Raw genomic sequence first — 22791 nt, 5'->3', positions numbered from 1 at the left:
GTCACGTTTAACGAGGTAAGGCGGTTTTCACGCTGATTAGAGACCCACAGAACTGAAACTGTTGCCCGAGCTATTTAAATGGTGTTTTATTCACTAGGTCATTCCACTGCCCACAGGGACGGGTGTAGGGGGGAACTCCCCTCATTGCCCCTCACGGTGCCGGGGGCGGGAGCTGGGTCCCCCCGCGGTCCCCTCCCGGTACCCCGGGCGGGAGCTGGGTCTCCCCGCGGTCCCTTCACGGTGTCCCGGGCGGGAGCGGGGTCTCCCCGCGGTCCCTTCACGGTGTCCCCGGCGGGAGCGGGGTTCCCCCCGCGGTCCCCTCACGGTGCCGGGGGCGCGGGGGGGTCTGAGGGGGCGGCGGCGGCTGCGCCTGCTCGGCGCGCGGGGGCGCGCGTGACGTGCGGGGGGAGCGGAGCGGGGCCGCGCGCGCTCGCGGCCGCCGCCCGGCCCAGGCTGCGGGCGGAGCGGGCCCAGGCCCGGCCCGGCCCCGGCGCGTCCCGCGGGCCCGGCGCACCCCGGGCCTGCACAGGTGAGCCGGGGCACGGGCACGGGCACGGTGGAGCCGCGCAGGCCGCGCTCCGGCACCGCCGCCGCGGTCGCTGCGGGCCGCGGCCGCCCCTGGGCGGGCGGGCAGGGGAGCCCCGGCCGGGCCCGCCGGTGCCGCGGCGGACGGGTGGTGCGGGCGGGCCCGGCGGCGGAGAGGCCGCGCGGGCGGGCAGAAAATGGCGGAACACAAGATGTCGGCCGGGCCGTGCGGGGCGGGGAGGCCGCGGCTCGGGGCCGTGGCACGGCGTTATCCCGGCCGGGACCGGGTTATTCCCGCCGGGACGGCGTTATCCCGGCGCTGTCCCCGCCTCTCGGCCCGCACCGCCGCGGGACACCCGCTCCTTTGTCCCCGCGCTCCCTCCGCCGCCTCCCCCCGCCCCGGCGGCACCGCGGGCGCGCCCGCGCCGGGCACGCGCGGGAGGGAGGGAGGGAGGGAAGGAGGGAGGGAAGCGCCGGGAGCCGCCGGGAAGCGCCGGGAGCCGCGGGCACCAGCGGGCACCGGCAGCCCCGGCTCTCGGGCACCGCCGGCCCCCTCTGCCCGTGGTTTTTACTACGGAAAGTTTTAATGGTGCAACGAATAGATGTAACATTTTCTTTTTCTATTTATTGTTTTGTGTTAAGAGCCTTTAGCGCCTTTCAGGCAGCGAGACAAAATCTCGTTTACTGGTTTTGTCTGTCGCGTTTTGCATGGATTTAGATTATAAATTGTGGTGCTTCCTAGGTGGACACAATAAAGGATTTTAAAGTGGATATGCTGGTTTTTTATACCCGGTCTGTTCTCTGCCGAGGGTCTCTGTTAACCTGCGCACAGTTATTTTATTAATTGGGCTTTTCTAATTAAGATTTTTGCGCAAGCAGGACGTTTCTCATTGCGTTTCTGTCAGTTGCTGCATTAGAATTAGGGGCGGAAAAAATTAAAACCGTGTCATCGGACGAGGATAATTTTTTGGTTTTCACTTGAATGTTAAGGCATTTAATGGTTACACAGCATCTGGTTCGTATTTTCCAACGGCGTAGAAGTTTATTTATTGTTCCGTTGCTCTGTGTCTGAGCCTGGCGTTTTTGGTTTAATGCAAATCTCATATGCGGTTTGTGAATATTCAAAGCGTCAGCAATGCATGGTTGTGTTTTCCTTTAGAGCATGTAAACAAGATGTAAATTACTTAGAAGAAATTCGCTTTTTCAAAGGAGAGATTAAGGGCTGACCATGCAATTAGGCTTCATGTGAAAATACACCACCTGAACATACTGGGAATAAAGGTGTATGTAAATTAGGGAGATGCTTAGCATTTGCAGGACCACACAAAATGTATTCCTAAAGCTACATAAATAAAGAGCATGTATTTAAGCTGTAATTGGCATGTTGTTTAGTGTTCTGTAGAAATGTTTATGTTATAAACGTTTGAAATATGGCAACAATGCTTGGAAGCCAGCACAGGGATTGGGAGTTTCCTTGTCCCCCTGGGAACACCAATGACACTCTGTTTTCCCTGGGAAGGGTAGGAGTGCTGAAGCATTGCTTGTTATTCCTCCTCCTTAAAATGCTTTGCTGAAGATCTTTGCGTTTGAAGTGTTTTCTTAAACTCTGTCTAAAATGAAAATATTCCTGGGTATTTTGTGATACTTTCTTTAGGAAGAGTAAGCTAAGAACAGATCTGTGTCTATCCTGGGAACTTCCACCAGTTTTTCAGCTGAGTGTTGCTGTTACGTGTCCTCAGGTCATTCCAACTGCCAACCATTACCCTTGATTTTAAAAAATGCCATGTGCAGCAGTAATTTACAGTTGTAGTCTGAGAGGTCAGATATCCCTTCTATTCTAAAATTCATTGCTTGTCTCAGCTAAGCCCCATCTAAGGAAGAGCTTTGGCATAAAGAGCTGAAATAGATTGAAATGAACCTCAGGCTCATTAGAAAGAGAGCTGTTATTTTTTAGAAAAGCAAAACCATTCCAGATACAGACATATTTTAAAAATTTTGCCTTGAGACACATTGCTCTGGGAGCCTCAGTGTAGGCTGCATGAAATACTTCATTTTGGGATGTGATGATAATGTGCTCTTTCCTGAGCCAAGATAGCATGCTGTAATTAAAAAAAAAAATCAATGAAAAAATTAATGGAATATTGTAAAGTGAATATTTTATTGGCTGATGCTAATAAAACATTTTTGCTGTCTTTAAATACCTGGAGGAAAAGGGGAATTGAGAGGAAAAACTTGAGATATTACAAGTTAAGAGGAACAGATAAGTTTGGGATTGTGACAGGGTGTGGAATTGTGGCTTTCTGCCTGATTCTCCCTTTCCAAAGCCATGATTGGATGTGTCTGTGGTGGTGTGGGTGTGTTACACCGTGTACTACAGGAGGAAGCTCAGAAGAACCACAATTAATCACTGCACTGCATTTTTCTGCTGCTCCCAATAACGAGATTTGCCTGCATATGTGACATGTGAAACTGCATCCTCTGCACTGCTGCAACCTGGGAGCAGAACCACCCGGTCTGGGGGCAGCCCTGGCCTTTCCCAGGGTTAATTCTTCCAGCAGTAGCAGGAAGGGCTTTTCCTGCTGCCACTGCATTCCTTGAAGATCCCAGCGTTGCTATAAAAAATAAATTTGTGATTGTGTGGTTGATTGAAGTCCATCCTTTGTCTGCAGTGAGGATTTACAAGAACATTCTTCCTAGGATTGGTACAGCTTCAGGGGGGGTTGTTGCCTGTGTGTCATCATCCAACTCTGATTTTAGGGGAGGTTTATGGTGCCATCCCATAACTTTGGTTCTTTTTCTAGTCCTGTTAACTACAGGAAAATACTCTTTTACTGATAATTTGCTTTCTCTGCAGAAATTTAAATTCAAATTACAGTCCTACTTAGTACTAAATTTTTCTGTGTGCCACTATACATACTATAGATGTGCATCTAATTATTGAATCTGAAAATAAGTTGCTTATTGAGAAGGAAAAAAATCTGACATATTCTCCTATGATCTCAGATTGATATAAATTAAGATAATTTTTCATATCCATTTACTCTGAAAAAAGGGTTCTCTGAATGTAAAGGCTGTGGTCAGGAAATGTTAATTATTGCCTTAATTCTGAAATAGTTAAATGAGCTATTTATGCTCTAGAGCTGCGTGATATTTTGTACTAGCAAGGATTCATTGGCTGCAGGGAGAATTTCGGATGGCTGTGGTGATAATTTGGGAGTGATGGAGCGTTGCACTGAGGTTCTGGAGCTGCTCTGTTATCCTTACAGTGCTGAAAGAATTTGATTTTGGAGTGGAATTGAATGAGTAAAATCCTTGCCAACCTTCCTCATGGATAATGTTTGACTTTTTTTGTATTCTTGAATTCAGACCTCCTTGGGGTGGATCAGTGGCTTTTCCTTGGAATTGCCATTCGTGGGCACCTTTGCTGGAGGAGCTCAGGAGTTGTGGCAGGTCCTGGCTCTTCCTGGGCCCCCTGATTCTGCCTTGGAGGTGTCTCAGATTTTGGGCACTTGTTCCTCCAGCTTGGCTCGACCTTGGTTGTGTTGGTTCTTGAGGTAGAACTCACTGCAGTGGGGTTGTCTCATCTGTTCTACCACAAAGTAATTGGAGTTTCCCTCATAGTTTGGATTTAGCTGCAAAGATTTAATGAATTCTTGTGGTGAGGTACTGATAATTTCTTCTGTGAGATCTAGGAGTGCAAAACCAAGGTTGGTGGTATAAGGGGAGAACAGCACACTTTAGAGAGTTACCCTTGAAAGATTTGTACTCCCTGCTCCTCTGCCCCACTCAGGTCACTTAATCCTGAGCTCTGATGCTGCATTCACTTCCCACAACTCCTAAAACTTCTTCTTTGCTCCCTGATTCTCTCACTTTTTCTGATTCTTGGATACAAGAGGGCAGGAAATTGCAAGATTTTAGTCTTATGCAGCAGAGATTTTTTAGGCTTGAGATTTTTTTACCTGTGAAAGCCTTGAGCTCTTTCTTTGGGTGCTTCTGTGGAGTCACTTTGTCTGCACTGAGAACTTGGGTAAAGTCCTTTGGGTTGCAGCAAACTGGAAAATAATTCAGAATCCCCACTCCAATGTTTGGTAGCAATGCTGGAATGCTGATTTTATGCTTCTCTCTTGTGTTTTATGGGAACACTCAAATGATGCATGCTTTCTCCTTCTCTGAGAGTGACTTTGTGTAGCTGTGCCTTGTCGAAGAGATTTGGCACCCCCAACTAAATTTGTACATTAAAATTTATTTGGAAGTTTCTCATATGTGCAAATTTTGAAAGAATTGGAAGAATTTATACTCCCAATACAATTCTCCACTTTCTTCACTGTAGCTCCACACATCCAGAATCACCAGTCTTGAAAATTAGTTAATGAGTCTGTACAGACAGGGACAGAACAGAAGCTGCTTTGTGCACAATTGCTAATATTTATTGTTATTCTAAGGTCAAAAATATAAACCAAAATAGTAAAGTGAATTGTGTGAAGTGTTACTTACGGTTTTCTTGAATTTTTGGGTGAATAATTCTCTGTGTTTGTCACTGTAACACACCAGTCCAGTAAAGATGATCAACACAAGAACACTGTTAAACATAAATTCTCATTTTTGTTTTATTACAGTTATTTGTGAATGAATTTGGCTGAATATGGATCCAGGTGGTGGAAGTCTTGGATTGCAAACACAGGAATCCAAAATGCCTCACACTATGATCATGCAAGATTTTGGTAAACATCTTAACTACTAAAAATAATGAATAAAATCCCAGAAATGATCTTAGGTATTGGGAAGGACCATGTCTATACCAAGATATTTGCATTTGAATTACAAAACTGAATAACGTTAATTATTTTTTGAAATTCTGATAAGAACCATTTTCTTGAGTGTTTTCAAGATGAAAACTGCTGGTTGTGTGTTAAAATAGTTCACTGTGCATTTTTTGTTATGTCTAGAAAAGTAGTCTGCAAATATGACTGGCCAGTCCAGTCTAGTAATGAAAACCAGCTTTCTACCTCCAGCCATTCCTTGTGACATGGCAAGTTATTGCAAATTTTACTGTAAATATTGCATCAAACTGAGTGTTTATTTTTAACAAGGCCCTTACAGTCCAAAGGGTGAGTCCTTTTGTTGTAACAGCAATTAATGGCTTGTTACCACACTTCCAGTGTCATTAAAGAATTCTGTGAAGGTTCACATTGCTGCTGCAATGAAATGTCTTCTAACTGGGAATTAAAAAAAAAAAGAGACTGAATTGTTAACTGGCTTTTAGTTTGTAACAGATCCTGAGTTTGGGACAAGCTCCACATGATGTCTTGAAGTGGTGTGTTTTGTTTGTCTTAACTTCTACAGAAGGGCTGCTTTGGACAGTGTTTATTTGGTAAAATGCAAAATGTGGATGTGGAGAAGTAGCAGATTTTTACATCTGTGTTTAACTTGTCTATGTGATAACTCCACTCCTTAGATAAACCAGTTGTTGGTGCAATAATTGTAACATTTTTCTCCCTAGTGGCTGGAATGGCTGGCACTGCTCACATCGATGGAGACCACATAGTTGTGTCAGTCCCCGAAGCTGTCCTGGTGTCTGACGTGGTCACAGATGATGGGATAACCCTGGATCACGGCTTGGCAGCTGAGGTGGTGCAGGGCCCCGACATCATCACCGAGACAGACGTCGTCACCGAGGGCGTCATCGTCCCCGACTCCGTGCTGGAGGCTGACGTGGCCATCGAGGAGGCTTTGGACACCAGTGACCACGTGTTGACTTCTGACCTGATCACAGAAACCGTGCGAGTTCCCGACCAGGTGTTTGTGGCTGACCTTGTCACGGGCCCGGAGGGACACTTGGAGCACGTGGTGCAGGACGCCGGGGCCGGCGCCCAGTCTCCCACCATGGTGTCAGAAGAGGTGCTGGTGACCAACTCGGATTCAGAAGCTGTGATCCAGGCAGCTGGCACTGTCCCTGGCTCCACTGTCACCATCAAAACTGAGGACGATGATGATGGCAAGAGCACATCTGAGGACTACCTGATGATCTCTTGTAAGTGCACACAGGTAGATGGAAGCAGGAGGGAGCTGAGCTGGAAGTGCTCTGGTGGGGAGAAGTTCTGTAACTGGACTCTTGGAACACTCAGGGAATAGGCTGGTGCCCAGTTAATTCCTGTGGCTGCATTTGGGGTTGTGATGCAGAATCACTGGTACAAACAAGAAAGAGAAGGACATTGGTGCTGCTGAGTGAGTGAGTGTGTATGTTTGTGTTTCTGAAACTAGATAATCCATTTAAAATTTAAGAAAATTTAAGAAGAACACCTTGGAAAGTTAAACATTCCATTTATTTTGAATATACAACTTTTTTTCTAAAGAACATCCCAGGTATATTACAATACTATGTAGAATCATTTAAAAATAACATATTGGGATTTATCAGGAGAATCCACTAAAAAATATATTTTTTAAGATCTCTGCCTCAAAGCTTTCTCAATGTGGCCACAAAATGTGGTTTGTTTAGTGCATTAAAACCTATAATGGGCATTTCATTGTCTGTTGTGCTGTTCTGGAAATAAGGGGTCGTGTTCATTAATGGATTGGCTCATTAACACATTCCAGTTCCCACACAGCATCCAACTCCATATGATCCTGGTGAAGTTGGCCACTGAAAGAACCTTGGGTACTTTGTGTTTCTTCAGTGCTTACATTATACCCAAGGTACCAGTTGTTGCTGCTACACAAATTTGCCAAAGTATATTCCAAGTAATTTAAAATTTTTAAGTTCTTCAAATCACTTACTGAAATGTGAGTAGGTCAAAACAGATTTTATTTAGTCAGAAGCAATATGTTAAAAAAAAAGTCAATGCCAAGTGTGTCAAAGTGTCAGTCTGTTCACAACGAGCTGCATTTATTAAAAATTTCATGACAGAGGACACAACTTACTTGTGATTATAATGATTTTCTTCTCTTAAAGCATTTATGTCCCTTATGCAAAATATATTTTGATATTTATTTTCATTCAGTACAGTATGAACAGCAATGATTTTTAAAGGTTTCCATCATTACTGTGTCATTAAAAGTCAAAAAGAGGGTTTTTTGGAAAAGAACTTCAGAAATGAGTCTATAAAGCAACAACAACAAAAAAAATCCTGTGTGTTTTGTAACGAAAGGAACAGCATTTTTGCAGCCAGTTGTTTCGCTGAACAAATTCCACCCTTCTGACAGAGTACTTAGGATGAGTTTATTCTGTGACTTGTCAGTGTAAGTGCAGTCATCTTTGGGATTCCTTCTGAGAGAGATGAGTGTGATTGATGCTGATGATCCTGCACTTAGACCAGAGCATCTGAAGCTTTCAGTTACCTGATGGCCCCACGTGTGTCTGACACATTCATGGTTTTGTCAGGAGTTCTCAAGCTTGGCTTTCACAATGTTTCAAAGCCGTTTTGAGACCTAGTTTTCAACAAATTAAATTTTTATATATGTGAAATCGTGATGAGCCTGAGTAGTCACAGTTGGAAGCTACATTATTCATCTAGGATTTTGTTTTAAGTAGTCATTTAGATAAATTAAGGCAGTCAGAATCGTTTAGGTTGGGGAAGAGCTGTAAGATTATTGAGTTTAATCATTCCCTCAGCACTGCCAGGGCCACCACTGACCATGTCCCCAAGGGCCACATGCACATGGCTTTTGAATCCCTGTAGGGATGGGGACTCCACTGCCCTGGGCAGCTCTGCCAGGGCTGCACAACCCTTTCCATGGAGGAATTGTCCAAATATCCAACCTGACCTCCCCTGGCCCAGCCTGAGGCCGTTCCCTCTCCTCTTGTCCCTGTTCCCTGGGACCCCCCTGGCTGTCCCCTCCTGTCAGGGAGTTGTGCAGAGCCACAAGGTCCCCCCTGATCCCCCTTTTCTCCAGGCTGAGCCCCTTCCCAGCTCCCTCAGCCCCTCCTGGTTCTCCAGCCCTTTCCCAGCTCCGTTCCCTTCCCTGGACTCGCTCCAGCCCCTCCTTGTCCCTCTTGTCCTGAGGGTCCCAGAGCTGCCCCCAGCACTGGGGGTGTCCCTGCCCTCCCTCATCCCCCTGGACACCATTCCTGATCCAAGCCAGGTGCCTTTTGCTCCTTGCTCACCTGGGAACCCCTGGGTTTGTGTCCAGCCCTTGTCACCAGCACCTCCTGGACCTTTCCCAGCTTCCCAGCCCCTCTGCCCCAGCCTGGAGCTTTCCATGGGGATGTTGTGACCCAGGGATGGACCTGGCACCCCACAATTGCCCTCAGCCCATGGATCCAGCCTGTCCAGACTCCCCTGCAGAGCTTCCCACCTCCAGCATCAACCCTTCCCCAACTCAGGGTCATCTGCAAAGCTGATCCCTTCATCTGCATCATTGCTGAAGGTGTTTGAGCTCTGCTGTGTTTCCTGGATTCTGAGCCTGTGTTATGCTGGGGATGCCAGCCTGACCCCACAAAGTGTCTGCTATTGTGTTTTAGTCAGTGGTAATGAATCACTCTTATGCAGTTGTTAATTTTTTTTATTGTTTAAATATTGCCCTTGGATTTCTCTTGTTTATGGAGATAATGTGTTCTGTAGAATAGATAAAGGCCTCAATTTATCAAGCAGGTCAAAACTTTTTATTTACTTATATATATTCAATTGTCAAATGCTGTCAATATTGCTGGAAATGAATTTTATAGTGTTTTATTTGGGGTGTATATATAGGGCTGTTGAACTGTTTTTATGATGTAAGTCACACCAAAGTGATACTTCTAAAGAATTTCATAATATTTAGTTGTCTTTTAATGAAATTCAGCATCTAAAAAGGGGAGACTTTACATAAAATGCCAGATATGCCCTTAGGGAATACCACACGCTGTTCTGTGGAACACATGTGGGAACTACCAAAATATGACAATTTAGGGTGTAGAACTGACTGTGGAGTTTTGATTTCCCTTATGCTTGTTGGGAGTTACAGCTTAAATGACAGAAACATAGAATGGGTTGGGTTGGAAGGGACTTCACTGAAAGGTGATTTTTCACCATTTTGAGGTGACTTTCCCATGTGGATACTTCATACACTTTTGGTAATTGCATTTTCTGTGTAAATACTATTTGGACAGTAGTAAGTTCATCTTGATAGCTGTGTGACATTTGTGTATGATTTTGTGATTGGAATTTTTCATTGGAAGATTATCACCACTCTGTAGATAAATTCAGCTTTTTCAAACCTGTTTTATAAGCATAGGACTTAAAAAATATATTTTTGATAGATTTCAAAACAACACGAATTTCGTTCACAACACGAATACCGCAGGGTGTTCACGATTCTTTGCTTTAAACCATGAGATAAAAAGGATAAAAAGGAGTTGAACCCCAAATGCAGTGGTGGGCCCCTGACCCCAGCCCTGTCAGATTGAGATGGAGCTGGTGAGCAGCACATCCCGTGCTGCAGGGGCACAGTGGAGCTGAAGCCTCCCCTCTTTTGTTTTTCAGGTTTGCGATATTCAGACCCACAGCGGGTTGCCAGCCCCCGCTCCGCGTGCCGGCCCCATGCACTATTCTGGTGACCTCAAAGCCACCACTGACCCACACTGGAGCTGGCCCGGGGGTAAGGTACTGTGCCACCAACACCTCCTTTTTAGTGTCTTACACTGTTGCCTCATTTGCTGAACATTTTAGGATTCCTACTCCTCTATTTGAACCTTTGAATGGGACTTAAGTAGATCAGACATTAGAAAAACCCGGAGAATTGTCAAAGCTGGGACTTACCTTGCCCTCGTGTTGCTCCTCTGGTGGCTGTGGCATCACCAGCATAGTGCATGTGAGGCATCACATGGATTGGGAGCTGGCAATCCACGGTGAATCTGGACATCACACACCTGAAAACAGCCAAGCCAGGTAAGTTTAACACTGGGAGTGTGCTGAGTTTTCCTTTAAAGCTTGTTCACCTGGGAGGATTCAGCATCTATTTATGGAGGTTCTCAGTTGTGTGTTTTCAGTTTATTTTAAGGGACCAGATAATAACATGTAGGGCTTCTGGTGGGTGAGTCAGAGCTGGAAAACACTTTGATATTCCATTGACAGAAAGGGAGCAAGCATTCCCTGTTCCCCTGAGCTGTCCCTGGGAAAACCTGCACAGAATTTAGCACTGATGGGTTAGCATTGATTGAAGTAAGAATCTTACTTAGACAACAGAATCTTTTCATGAGCTGTTCTAAAAAATGATAATATTTTGGAACCTGACAAAGATTGCTTGTCTTGCTGTGTTGTTTTCCTCTTACCTAAACCTGTTTAGAAGGTAGATGGAAGCCATGAAATTTACTTCAGATAGGACAGACTTTAAGCAAAAGCAATTGCCCACTTCAGTGTGTTTTGTTGTATTTGGAACAAAAAGCAACATCTTACAGATAACAGTCTATATTGATATCATTTTCTCAGCCCAGATGATATTTTCCAAATTTTGCTATATTACACATTTACTTCTTTAGAAAAGTGATCCAGGGGCCCTGGATACCCAAACTTCCTGCTAGGTTTCCATTTTTTTAGCTTAAATTGTAAAGACTGAATTTTTTTGAGAATACACAGAATGTTTAATGGTGTAGAAGTAACCACACATGTTAAAAATACTGTTCTAAGTTTGCCCCTCTAAAACAGGACTCCCTATTTTTAAAGGATATTGAAGATTTGGGGCTTTACAGGCAATATTAAAATACAGTATGTGGGTGTACATGCTATATTCATGTTTTGGAGTTCTCTTTTGCTGAAAACATTCTTTAAAAAATTGAAAAATTCCTCATTTTTTTCCGTCCTGTAATGTTTATTGCATTGCACTTGATGTCATGGTAACGATCTAAAATTGTGGGATTTTTTCTTACATTATTTCACCAGCCCCATAGTGGTGCACAGTCACTGTCACATAATATTAGTCAAATAGTTGGAAATTTTTCCATAAAGAAAACTTCCTGACACACATGTGGTAACTCCCCTGTTCAGCAGGAAGTTGCTGTTGTTGAGTAACTTCCCAGGACAGAAATACTTATTTCTGTTAATCTGGTAATGTGTTATGTTTATCAAATATATGAGTTTAGAAAAAATTGGTGTTTCTTGAGTTGCAGATTTGAAAAGAACTTTATTACCAGCTCCCAGTTCTAAATTGGTGGGGTTTGTAAGCTTTGAAATTCTCTTTTTGGCAGTCACAGAGCTGAGTATATAATCCCTCTTTGTACTGGGAATAACCACAGTCCTTCCAACACTCACACATGCAGTGGGAATGGTCATTGTATTAAATTAAATTTATATTTATCATTTTCCAGAACATGCATAAGAAAATCTTATAAATGTTAAAAGCCTTGCAGAAAAAAAATATTTAATAGATTCATGCTTAATAAATTTATGGAAATACTTATTCCAAGAAAAGGGAATTTCAGCATCTCCACTTTTCTGTCTTCTGACAACCCCATTCTGGCAGCATAAGAAATGTCAATTAGCAGGTGCAGTAACACTCCCAGCGTGGATGTAAAGGGATTTAATGGCCTGGTGCTGGAAAGTCGAGTGTCAGAGGAATTCTGGTTTTCTGTTGTGGCTCTCTCAGTGTTTGTGCTGTGACTGTTCCCAGTGTCCTGCCAGGTCACATCAGGCAGCACATGTCAGACTCTAACTCATTAAAGTCTTGATGTTCCTGGCATTAACTTCAGTAGAGATTTAGAAAGTTTGTGTAATTAAAAAAGTAAATTTCTCTTCCCAAGGAATTTTTTTTTCCTGATCAGTTTGGTACTTTTTCAGCAATGGAATGAATCCATTAGTTACCAAAAAACCTCAAGCCCCCCCCAGACAGTTAAACCAGCATTTTAAAAATGTTTTCCATGGATGTTTCAGGTTATAGAGCCTGGTGCTGATAACAGCAAGGCTGTGGGATCAATCCCCATATGGACCATTCATTTAAGAGTTGGACTTGATAATCCTTGTGGGTCCCTTCCAACTCAGAATATTAATTTCCATCAAAGTATACACTTCACAGAGGTTCTAAAACAAAACCAGGTATTTACTTGTGCTTACCTCCATTTTATCCAGTTCTGTCCTCAGTAACCCCTGTACTCACCTGGTGCAGTCCAGGATTTGTGAATAGAAATGAGGTTTCCCAGTGCTGTGAGCTGGGTAGGTGTCCCTGGAATCCTGTCCATGAGTGGGAAGAGCTTAGTTTGGGATTGCTGGGGTGGATTCCCACCCCCCTGCTGCAGGAGAGGCACCTTCTCCTTCCCACCTCTTGTGACTGCCCCGAGCTTTAAAGGCTTAAAGTGACTCCAGTTTAGCCCAGTGCTCAAGGGGGTTAAAGCAGCCCTTGGGAGCAGCCACCAGTGCCCTGGGAGCAGGAAAGTGGGAGGGGACTGGGGACCACTGCAGCCATCCCAGGTAAGCCAGCTTTTCCCAGGGATCAGAGCCTAACATCCCTGTGGAGTCAGGAAGCTCTGCTGTCACCTCAGTGTTCATTTTAAGGAGTTTTTCTTTGCTTAGTGCACACGTATTTTCATGTTACGTGTGCAGTAAGATGCTGTTTCCCTGGCATGCATTTCATTCAGATTTTCTCTACATTTTGTGGGATTCTCCTCTATTTAGAGGACTTCAGTGGGCGTTCAGCACTGCACAGGTTTGTGTTGACCATCTGCACAGGAGCTAAATTTATCCTCAGTGAGAAGTGTGTTGGTACATTTGTCAGAGAGATGCTGAGTTCAATGCCCTCTGTGTTGGCAGTTTGAGGTGTATCTATGGTCATCCTGTGAATGCCCTTTTTACCAAAATATGTTGCTTTTAATAGTTTGGATGTATTTTATTTTCTTAGAAATTAAATGAATATTTTTAATGTATAAACCAAATAATCAATGAGTGAGTTGTGTAAAGAATGAGAAGCCAGTCTCTCACAGTTGTATTTGGATTTATTGTCACTGCATCTTTTAATCAGCTGTATATCATGCATCTTCATTAATGTGTATGTTTTCAAGTGATAAAGTGGATAAAATCATAATTTCTTTTAGGGAGAAAATAGAGTCAGATTTTTGATGCACACTTCTTTAGCTGGGAATATACTCCAAGTCATCACACTCCACAAGAGTTTCAGCCACTAAATCTAAATTTTAGTCACTATGCATCAGAGTGAAACTTTTGAGAACTCTTAGACTGTATCAGGCAATTCTGGGTTAATTTTTAACCCTTATGCATAGATATTTAATTTTAATTCTTGATGAATTTTTGCTTTCTAAAAGTAATAGTTCCAGCCATAACCAGTTACCTCATTCCCTTTGATGACAAGCTCCCTCTTGTGTCCTTCATTCTGTAATTCCTGCTGTGTTTCCTGAGTTGCAGTAAAATACTGAACTTCTGGAATCTCTTTTAAGTTTCTTGATATGAGCTGCTTTTAAAGGCCACTTATGAATACATAATTCCTGTGCATGGGGAGAATAGTGGAGAAAATCATGCTACTGATTGCTTTGACTTCTAAAAATGTGTTTGAACCTCATTGTTATTCTCTTCTCTTTGCAGTGGATGATGTTGGAGAGAAATTGGACCATATAGGAAGCACTCCCTTGAAGATCAGTACCGAGGTGGCAAATGATGATGTTGCTAAAGATGATGGCTTTGGTTCAGAAGTTATCAAAGTCTACATATTTAAAGCTGAAGCTGAAGATGATGTTGAGATAGGTACCTTGAAGTCCTGTTTATTCTTTCAGTAGTGTGAAGTGTTTCAGGATCTTTCTGTTTCTTCTTCATTGCACGTAATCCAGTGACTGGAGTGTTTTGTGGAATGTGACATTTGTGGAGGCTGCCCAGATGCAGCAAATGCTGGGTGTGGATTAGTCTCAAGTTCTTTTTTGATTGGCAGGGCTATTTTCAGGCAGCCAAAGCCCAAATGTAGAAGTGGCTGTGTGTCTGCAGCTGCTTTTACAGCTGCTGCTTTTCTCTGACTTTGCAAGACACAAGTGTGTCAGCACAGCAGAGCCTCTGGAGTGGATCCCTTTTGTTGGTGGGAGCCTTTGGTGGCCTTTGCAGAGAGAGGGGAGGATTTCTGGTGCTGCAGGTGGACCAAGGGACTCAGAATTCTCTGCAGTTCCCTTTCTCCAGGGACACAGCAGCAATCCCTGTGCTCTGAGGGGATGCACAGCTCACCTGTGTCTGTTCCTGAAAAGCAGAATCCCCCTCTTGCTTGTTCTTGGAGCTGAAACCTCTGGATCCTTCCCAGGCCCTGTTCCCAGAGTACAGTTTGTTCCTCTGGGGCTGGGCTGTCATCTCCAGGGACAGAAGGGACAGGCTGCTCGTGCAGCAGCAGGGAGAGCCAGAATCTCTGATGGCTGAGCAGTAATTCCCAGCTGGGCTGTTCTCTGAGCTGCTCTCAGGGATGTGCTCCCAGAAAGTTCAAAAATATACTTGGATTTGAAATTAATCTTACAAGTGGCTTTGCTCACATTGACTTAATGTGTGTAATTTCTTTTTGTTCAAGGTGGGACAGAAATTGTCACTGAGAGTGACTTTCACAATGGCCATTCTGTAGCTGGAGTCATTGAACAAGGAGGTGTTGGGAGAATGCAGAGAGAAAAAATGGTTTACATGGCTGTTAAAGACTCTTCTCAGGAAGATGAAGATATTAGTAAGCATAATAAACATTTTTGTTTCTCATTCTATTTGTGCACCCATATAACCATCATTTTCAAGGACATTTTAAATTCTTTTCTGAAGGGTTCTTCAACCTGAAGTAATAGAAAACTAAGCTCATCTTCCCTAAAAATAAAAAGCAGACTATAATTACTTTAAAGTGATGTGGATTATGCACTTTGTGCATACTGTGTACAATCATTTCATTATTTATATTAAATTTAACATGTCCATGGATGAAGTTAATGAGGTTAGTCAAACTTCTTTTTTCTATTTTTTCTATTTTCCTACTGTGAATTAATCAGCTTTCTGACAAAGTGGCAAATGTCATCAGTTGCAAGTTGATGAGTTTGTGTATTGGAAATTTTGTGGGCATTTGTTGTGGATTAATATTTATTGATACATGTTTTCTCTCTTTAAGGAGTATCTGAATAAGCAATGATCCCCTAAATGCCAAAGGAAGAAAATTAATTTATAATGGGTATCAATTAGAGCGAGAGCAAATTAAATGAAGGAAAAGTTAGGACAGGCAGAATAAAATTAAAGATTTCTTCTCCTCCCTTCATCCAGGCTGTGCTGAAATAGCAGATGAAGTTTATATGGAAGTTATTGTAGGGGAAGAAGAAGCCACATCCCTTCCAGACACCCAGCTTGAGGACTCTGGCGTGAATAAAACGTTTGTCCCCGTTGCTTGGGCTGCAGCTTACGGTAGGAACCTGTGCTTGTTTCCTGAAAATCCCTGCCATGATTTCCTCTCTCATCCAGCTGCCAGCACCTCTGGGATGACCTCACCTTGTTCTTGGGGTTTGGAAAGAGCTCCTGATCTCTGCCATCCACTGCTCGCTGTGTGTTGAGTTTCATGGAGTAGAAAGGAAAGCTTGTTAGGAGAAGTTTGATTTTATTTCAGATCCTAGCTCAGATGTACAGAGTTTGTGGGGTTTGATGCTTAATGTTGAAAATCTTAAACAACAAGAACAGCCTTAAATATCTTACATTAGTAGGATGAAGGGGGAAAGACTGTAAAAAGGGAATAGTAGGAATAAATGTGTAAATATGTTCCTAATCATTTCAGTTTATACATGTTTTAAACCTATTAGTCCTTCAGGTGAGAAAGTGATTTGTTTTCAAATAGTGGAAGTGTCTTGGGATATATTGTGAATTCCATCTATTCTTTGTTATAATTTCCTTGGTTTTTGGTGTGTTAAATGTTTGTTAAGAGGGTTCCAAGTTATCCATATTTTCTGTTTCAATTAATTAAACAAGTTAGTGAAATTTCCTTGGTGTGTAATGAGAGCCCAAAAGTTGGGCTGGTAAAGTGCTTCAGAACCACAGAGCTTTGGCACAAAGCAGCAAATACTTCCAGAGCAAAATGAGGAATGTGCTCCTGAGGTATTCCTTGTGCATCTCCAAAACTCCATTGTGCTGAGAGGCTGATAAGGACCAAGTCCCCTTATCTGCCTGCTTCTACTCCAGACAGATAACGTGCTTCCATCTCAGCAGCAAAGTGTGCACTTCAGATAACCTCTGCATTGCTATCTGAGGGGCTAGAGGAGGTTAAAAGTTTGCAGAAACAAGCATATTAATAATGGAAAGCAGGAGAGCCAGCAGGGTAAGCATGCAGACACAGATGGGGTGGACATTAACTCCTCCCAGAGATGGGATTTTGTCTCCTGAGGCTCATGGTTACACAACTGCACATCTCCACTTGGATGGTGTTAACCTGTTGCTTATTAGCTAAGTTAGTTTTCTCTCATTATCAGGCTTTCAAAAGCAGGATCTTTAAAAAGAATATTATTTTATAATGACTAAAATACCATTTTCTGCAGGAGATGAAAGAAGGCTTCCCCGAAGATACGAAGATGGTCAAGCAGCAGGTGAGAGCTTTTAACAGCATTAAAACTAAAACTGTCTTTGAAAAGATAGATATTTCTGTGTCAGTGCTCCCAATCAGGGATGCAAAGAATGAGCCATAAATTAGATATTGAAGGACTCCACAGTCTTTCTCTACTGTTTTGAATGAACACAATTCTAGATGTCTGTAGGCTTTCAGAAGGGGGTGGGAAGTTGGGAGGCACTGCCAAGTTTTTAATGTAGTTTTGCAGGCAGGAAAGAGATAATGTTGTTAAGAAGTAAAAAAAAATAAAAATCAAGTTATATATTTAGAAATTAATCAGTGTTTAAACAATCATAAGCAATCATTAATCAGTATTTAAACTTTTGCCAGGAAAGATAGATAGTGGTTCCTATTAGCACACTTCTTTTTAATGTATGTTGGTGGTAGAGGAATGGGCAGTGCTTGTTTTTAAAAAGTAGATAATGCTGCTGTGCAATTCCAGTCGTCAGTCCCAAAGAAACAAGTTGTTTAAGGTTTTTTATGGTGTCTAATTTTTGTTTCTAGGAAATAACTTGGATACACGATTAGAAAACAAAAACGGTAATGCAACACAGTACCTGCAGATTTGTGATAGCATTAGCACTAATAGAGTGCTCAAACAAAAAACCAAGAAAAGGAGGAGAGGAGAGGCCAGGCAATGGCAAACAGGTAAACAGTGGATGGTTACGGTATTGTCATGGAGTGCCACTTACTCCTGTCCTATTCCTTTTCTCTTTTTTAAGCTGATGCAGAATTAAAAGCTATAAATGATGATTTGCGTATTTCCTGTGTCCTTCCCCCCTCCAGTTCTGTGCCTAGAAAATGTCATATTTTGCTATTCAGAGTCAGTACACTCAGGGCTGATGCAATTCATTGGAATGTTGCAAGCTATTAAAAAGTACCCATGGCTATATTCAGTGCACATGTGATATTCCTGATCTGTTTGAGCAGTTTCTAAAACAGAGCTATATAAACTATAGGTGCTGTGGATTGGTTGTTTTTAAACTACTGAGCCACTCTCTCTCTCTGCTGCAAGTGTAAGTGCATGAATCTGAACAGCACTTGGCTGATTTGAAACTTCTTAATCAGTAAATGTGTTTCCTTCATAACTTGTTTTTGTTTGTTCAAAAACAGCTGTTATAATAGGTCCTGATGGACAGCCCTTAACAGTTTACCCTTGTCATATTTGTGGGAAAAAATTTAAATCCAGAGGATTCTTGAAAAGGCATATGAAGAACCATCCCGATCATATGATCAAGAAGAAATACCAGTGTACAGACTGTGACTTTACGACTAACAAAAAAGTAAGTTTCCACAATCACCTGGAAAGCCATAAACTTATAAATAAAGTTGATAAAACGCATGAGTTTACAGAGTACACGAGAAGATACAGAGAGGCGAGCCCGTTGAGTTCCAATAAACTCATCCTGAGGGACAAGGAGCCCAAGCTCCACAAGTGCAAATATTGTGACTATGAGACTGCAGAGCAGGGGCTGCTCAACAGGCACCTGCTGGCAGTCCATAGCAAGAACTTCCCTCATGTGTGCGTGGAGTGCGGGAAGGGCTTCCGCCACCCCTCGGAGCTGAAAAAGCACATGAGGACCCACACGGGGGAAAAGCCATACCAGTGTCAGCACTGTGTGTTCAGGTGTGCTGACCAGTCCAACCTGAAAACTCACATCAAAACCAAACACGGCACCGACCTGCCCTTTAAATGTGAGCACTGTCCCCAGGCCTTCGCCGACGAGAAGGAGCTGCAGCAGCACACCGAGCTCTTCCAAGGCCATAAGACTCACCAGTGTCCCCACTGTGACCACAAGAGCACCAACTCCAGTGACCTGAAGCGACACATCATTTCAGTGCACACCAAGGATTTTCCCCACAAGTGTGAGGTGTGTGAGAAAGGCTTCCACCGGCCCTCGGAGCTCAAGAAGCATAGCGAGACCCATAAAGGGAAAAAGATCCACCAGTGTAGGCACTGTGACTTCAAAACCTCCGACCCTTTTGTGCTCAGTGGGCACATCCTCTCCGTTCACACCAAGGACCTGCCATTTAAATGCAAAAGGTGTAAAAGGGGCTTCAGGCAGCAGAACGAACTGAAGAAGCACATGAAGACCCACAGTGGCAGGAAGGTGTACCAGTGCCAGTACTGTGAGTACAGCACCACGGACGCGTCGGGCTTTAAGCGCCACGTCATCTCCATCCACACCAAAGACTACCCCCACAGGTGTGAGTACTGCAAAAAGGGATTCCGCAGGCCCTCCGAGAAAAATCAGCACATAATGAGGCACCACAAAGAGGCCATAATGTGATAGGTGAGCTGCAGAAGGAAGCGGTGTAGAAACTGTGATATGCTAATTGGGGAAAAAAATAAATCTCACGAACTGTTTCTCCTGGTTTCAAAGCTTGATATTAAACCATAACTTTACATTCTTTGTATTAAAAGTCTTAAAAAAGTATTAGGGTTGGCAGGGGATCTCATAGCCCTATGATTGTTGCTGATCAGAACCTAAAGAGCACTAGAGAATGCAGAGGATGGATGAATGTCTTAAACTTGCAGAAAGATGGATGAATGTCTCCAAGTGAACAGTATTTGCCATTGCTGAGTCTAGAGGACAGGGCAGAGCTGATTGTGTGACCCATTCTGTCAGTCCCAACGTGTGTCTCCAGTATGGACACAGATCCCTGGTGGGGTGAGCTACAGAGGGTTTGCAAAGGAGCCCCCTCTTCCCTTCTTGTGCAGTTTGGAACGGGGAGTTTTAGTCAGACACTTCATCACAACGTTTTCAACTGTGCCTAGAAGTTGAATTCCAGAACAGGTGAAATTTGGGGGAGGTGTCCCTTGTTTGGTTTGGTTTGTTGTTTTTTTTTTCTTTAAACATTTCATAGGGAAACTTTTTGGTTTCCTTTATTAGTTTAGGTCCAAGAAGCATTTTTTTACTGGTTTTCAAAGCTGCTAACCTATTTTATTGCAGGATATGATGTTTAAAATAGAGCATTATGTTATGGTCTCAGAGGTGGTGTTCTGGTGCTAGGGTTAAAGATGTATATGTATATATAATTTCCCTTTTTTTACCTGAAACTACAGTTGAATGTTGTTCAGTATGGCACATATAACAAAATTAACTTTGAATTTGACTTTTTTTTTTTTTTAAGGATTAAAAATGGATGCAGCTCATAGTGTTGTGACTCAACACTAAGTTTTTTCCTTGCTACTTTAAAGTCTTCTCTAAAAAGAATATTAAAAACAGTTGAAAACTGTAGGGGTTTTTTTATTAAAATTCAAAGTACTTAGAGGTTCTTTAGGGCAGTGTTCTTAACAGTTACTGTCCTACCTCCTAATATGAAATTTTCCATATAGACATAAAATTGCACCTTTTAATCGATTCTTTTAAAAAAAGATCTATACCATGCTATAAACATGCATTTTCAATCTGTAAGAAAGTATATATGCAGTATTTAACCAGAAAAATTTGCTGCCACTAGAGTTTGGAGGTGGATCTTGAGTTTACAGTGTATACATTTAAAATATGCATCCCTTTAAAAATGCTTTGTGTTAGCATGCTGCAAATCCAATGGCGCTTATATAACGAGCTGGTCTAGGGCTATTTAATGAAAAACCTGGTCATAAATGTTATGCATATAATGTGTATTTTTTACTTTTTTTAGTTGCTTCATGTTTGCACACAGCTGTTCACATGAGAAATTGTAACTTCATGCTATATTGTGGCTTTGTGTTCCAGATAATGTTCATATTTTGTTTTTGCACCAGATGAGAATCAGTTCCTTGAGAATAAATTTTTTTTATATTTCTAAACTTCAGAAAGTTAAAATTTGGGAAATCTCTTAGACAAATAAGTGTTTTATGTGGCTGTAAAAAATGATGTACACGCTGTAAAATAAGATTGTCACTGTTCTGTGGGATTATTATTTCTAAATGTGTTACTCATCGTAACGGGCATACAATAAAATGCATCTCTTGCACTCCAGATTTTTTGGAGTTTCCTTTTCATTTCTGGTGTTTAGGAAAGTCCCATTCTCTGTAAATCCGCCTGATGTTTTTAATTGCATTGTTCACTAATTAATATGTAATCACATTTCAAGTAAACAGGTTACTGCAGGTGTATTTATCAGAATGTTGAGGAGAGAACATTGGGTTTGCTTTAACCCTTTGGACTAGCAGGTAATGTATTTGTATTTGGTTTTGCTTATTTCTAAAATAATCATCAAATGTGATACTGACATTCCTTTGAATTTTTTCTTTCCTTTAAGAGAACGAAAAACATATTTTGGGAAAACCCAGGTAGGTTTTTGTCTTTTTACCTGTGTAATAGAACAGCTTGTAGAATGAAATACTGTAAACGCTGCTATCCTAAATTCCCTTTCTTTTTAGAATACCTGAATTACAACATCAGTAACAGATTAAAAAGCTGAAGAAGAACACGTGCTCTTAAATGAACCCTTCATGGAGGATTTCCAATGGACTTTGAGCCACTGAACTCGTAGGTTTTGCAGAAATTAAGCGGACAGGAATGAATTCGTCTGGATTTTGTTCCTGCTTTTCCTTGCATGCCCAGCAGTCAGAAGGGAAAAAATCTTAGTGATTTAAAGTTGTGGATTTCTGACAATGTCAGTGCTTTGTTCCTGAGTGTCATGTTGAATACATGGACTGAAGGAGTTTCTTCATAGCCTGAAGATGATCCCTGACTCTGCCCATGGCTGTGCTGGCTCATTTTTCCACCCTACAGACGGACCAAATCAGGTAATTAATTGTTCTGTATCAAAGCACGAGATCAGTTGCTGTTGTTGACATAAGATTTTACTAGGAAGTGGTGGTTTAAGTCTTCTGAAATGCAAGGATAAAATGCAGTTTCAGGGACTGTTCCCAAATCCCTCTCACTGCCCTTATAAGTAAGTACTTTGAGAGCTGTGCAGGTGCTTGAGCAAGCAGAGCCTCACAAAAGTGTGCAGGGCTTGCTCTGAAACGTCAGAGCTGTTTGGTGCAGCTTTTTATTGGGCTGACAGGTGCAGTTAAAAGTGATTCACATCCTGATCATCAGCTGTGTTTTTCTTTCCTCAGGTTTCAACTGCCCACAATTAAAGGTAATAAATTAGAGAGGAAACACGGAAGAGCTGCAGCAGAACTCTGGAGGTAAAGGTGAGGTACTGGGTGTGGCCTGGTGGCTGCTGGAGTTGTCAGGGACTTCCCAGCCAGGGCTCTCCTTGGCTTTTATTTTACAGCTGAGGCAGAGAAACTTCAATACTGCAGTCAGTCAAAACAAAGAAGACAGTTCTTTCATTTTCAGTGCAAAACAAGACTCTGCATTCTGGCAGAAAAAGACAGGGCAGAATGTATAGTGTTGTAATTATATAAAGTAAATAGTGTCTGACATTTTTTAATTTATTCCTGGAGAAAATAGAGAAGTCTTGGTGGACCTACTAGAAATTGAGGTGGGAAATGAGCTAAAGTAAAATTCTTACCAGGATTTACAGAGCTGAGTAAATGAGAAAATGAGTTTCTGTAAACTCCAGCAGAAACCACATTAGATAAATCAGTTCCAGTTCCACAGCAAAGAGGGGACAGCTGAGCCCACAGTAACAGGTACTTCATAATAAAAAATACTAAATTTGCTTTTTAAATACATATTGTTTGAAAACAAAACCAGCCTATAAGTAAATGGCCATATGCTTTATGTACTAGTCTAATTCAGCTTTTTGACAACCATTCATTGCTTTGTGTTTTCTGTGAGTACAAAGTGGAGTTAGAGTGTCTGCTCTGTAGCA

The 22791-nt window shown here is 42.4% G+C and overlaps 1 protein-coding gene across 2 annotated transcripts; it reads left to right on the top strand.

The window, feature by feature from the left end:
• Positions 1 to 423: 423 nt before the first annotated feature.
• Positions 424 to 20996, top strand: ZNF711 (ZFX family zinc finger ZNF711). 2 transcript variants are annotated; one of them, XM_088173076.1, is made up of 9 exons: positions 424 to 529; positions 5142 to 5246; positions 6026 to 6556; positions 14028 to 14186; positions 14983 to 15129; positions 15705 to 15842; positions 16961 to 17008; positions 17533 to 17568; positions 18142 to 20996. In XM_088173076.1, the coding sequence occupies exons 2-9, from the start codon at positions 5168 to 5170 to the stop codon at positions 19317 to 19319; spliced, it is 2316 nt and encodes a 771-aa protein (XP_088029202.1). In that variant the 5' UTR covers positions 424 to 529; positions 5142 to 5167; the 3' UTR covers positions 19320 to 20996. The 2 variants fall into 2 exon arrangements, with proteins under 2 accessions (XP_088029202.1, XP_088029201.1); XM_088173075.1 differs by having other exon boundaries at positions 432 to 529; positions 17533 to 17676.
• Positions 20997 to 22791: the final 1795 nt, after the last annotated feature.

This window comes from Sturnus vulgaris, chromosome 14 (assembly GCF_052056855.1).
Source record: "Sturnus vulgaris isolate bStuVul1 chromosome 14, bStuVul1.hap1, whole genome shotgun sequence".
NCBI lineage: Eukaryota > Metazoa > Chordata > Aves > Passeriformes > Sturnidae > Sturnus > Sturnus vulgaris.
The sequence above is the reverse complement of the archived record's forward strand: the minus strand, read 5'-3'. Positions and strand labels throughout refer to the sequence as shown.

Excerpts from the sequence above, each read along its gene's own strand:
- ZNF711 (XM_088173075.1), top strand. The coding sequence starts at position 5,168 with ATGGATCCAGGTGGTGGAAGTCTTGGATTGCAAACACAGGAATCCAAA. Across the intron at positions 6,557-14,027 it reads GGACTACCTGATGATCTCTT|TGGATGATGTTGGAGAGAAA; the intron begins GTAAGTGCACAC and ends TTCTCTTTGCAG. Across the intron at positions 17,677-18,141 it reads GGCCAGGCAATGGCAAACAG|CTGTTATAATAGGTCCTGAT; the intron begins GTAAACAGTGGA and ends GTTCAAAAACAG.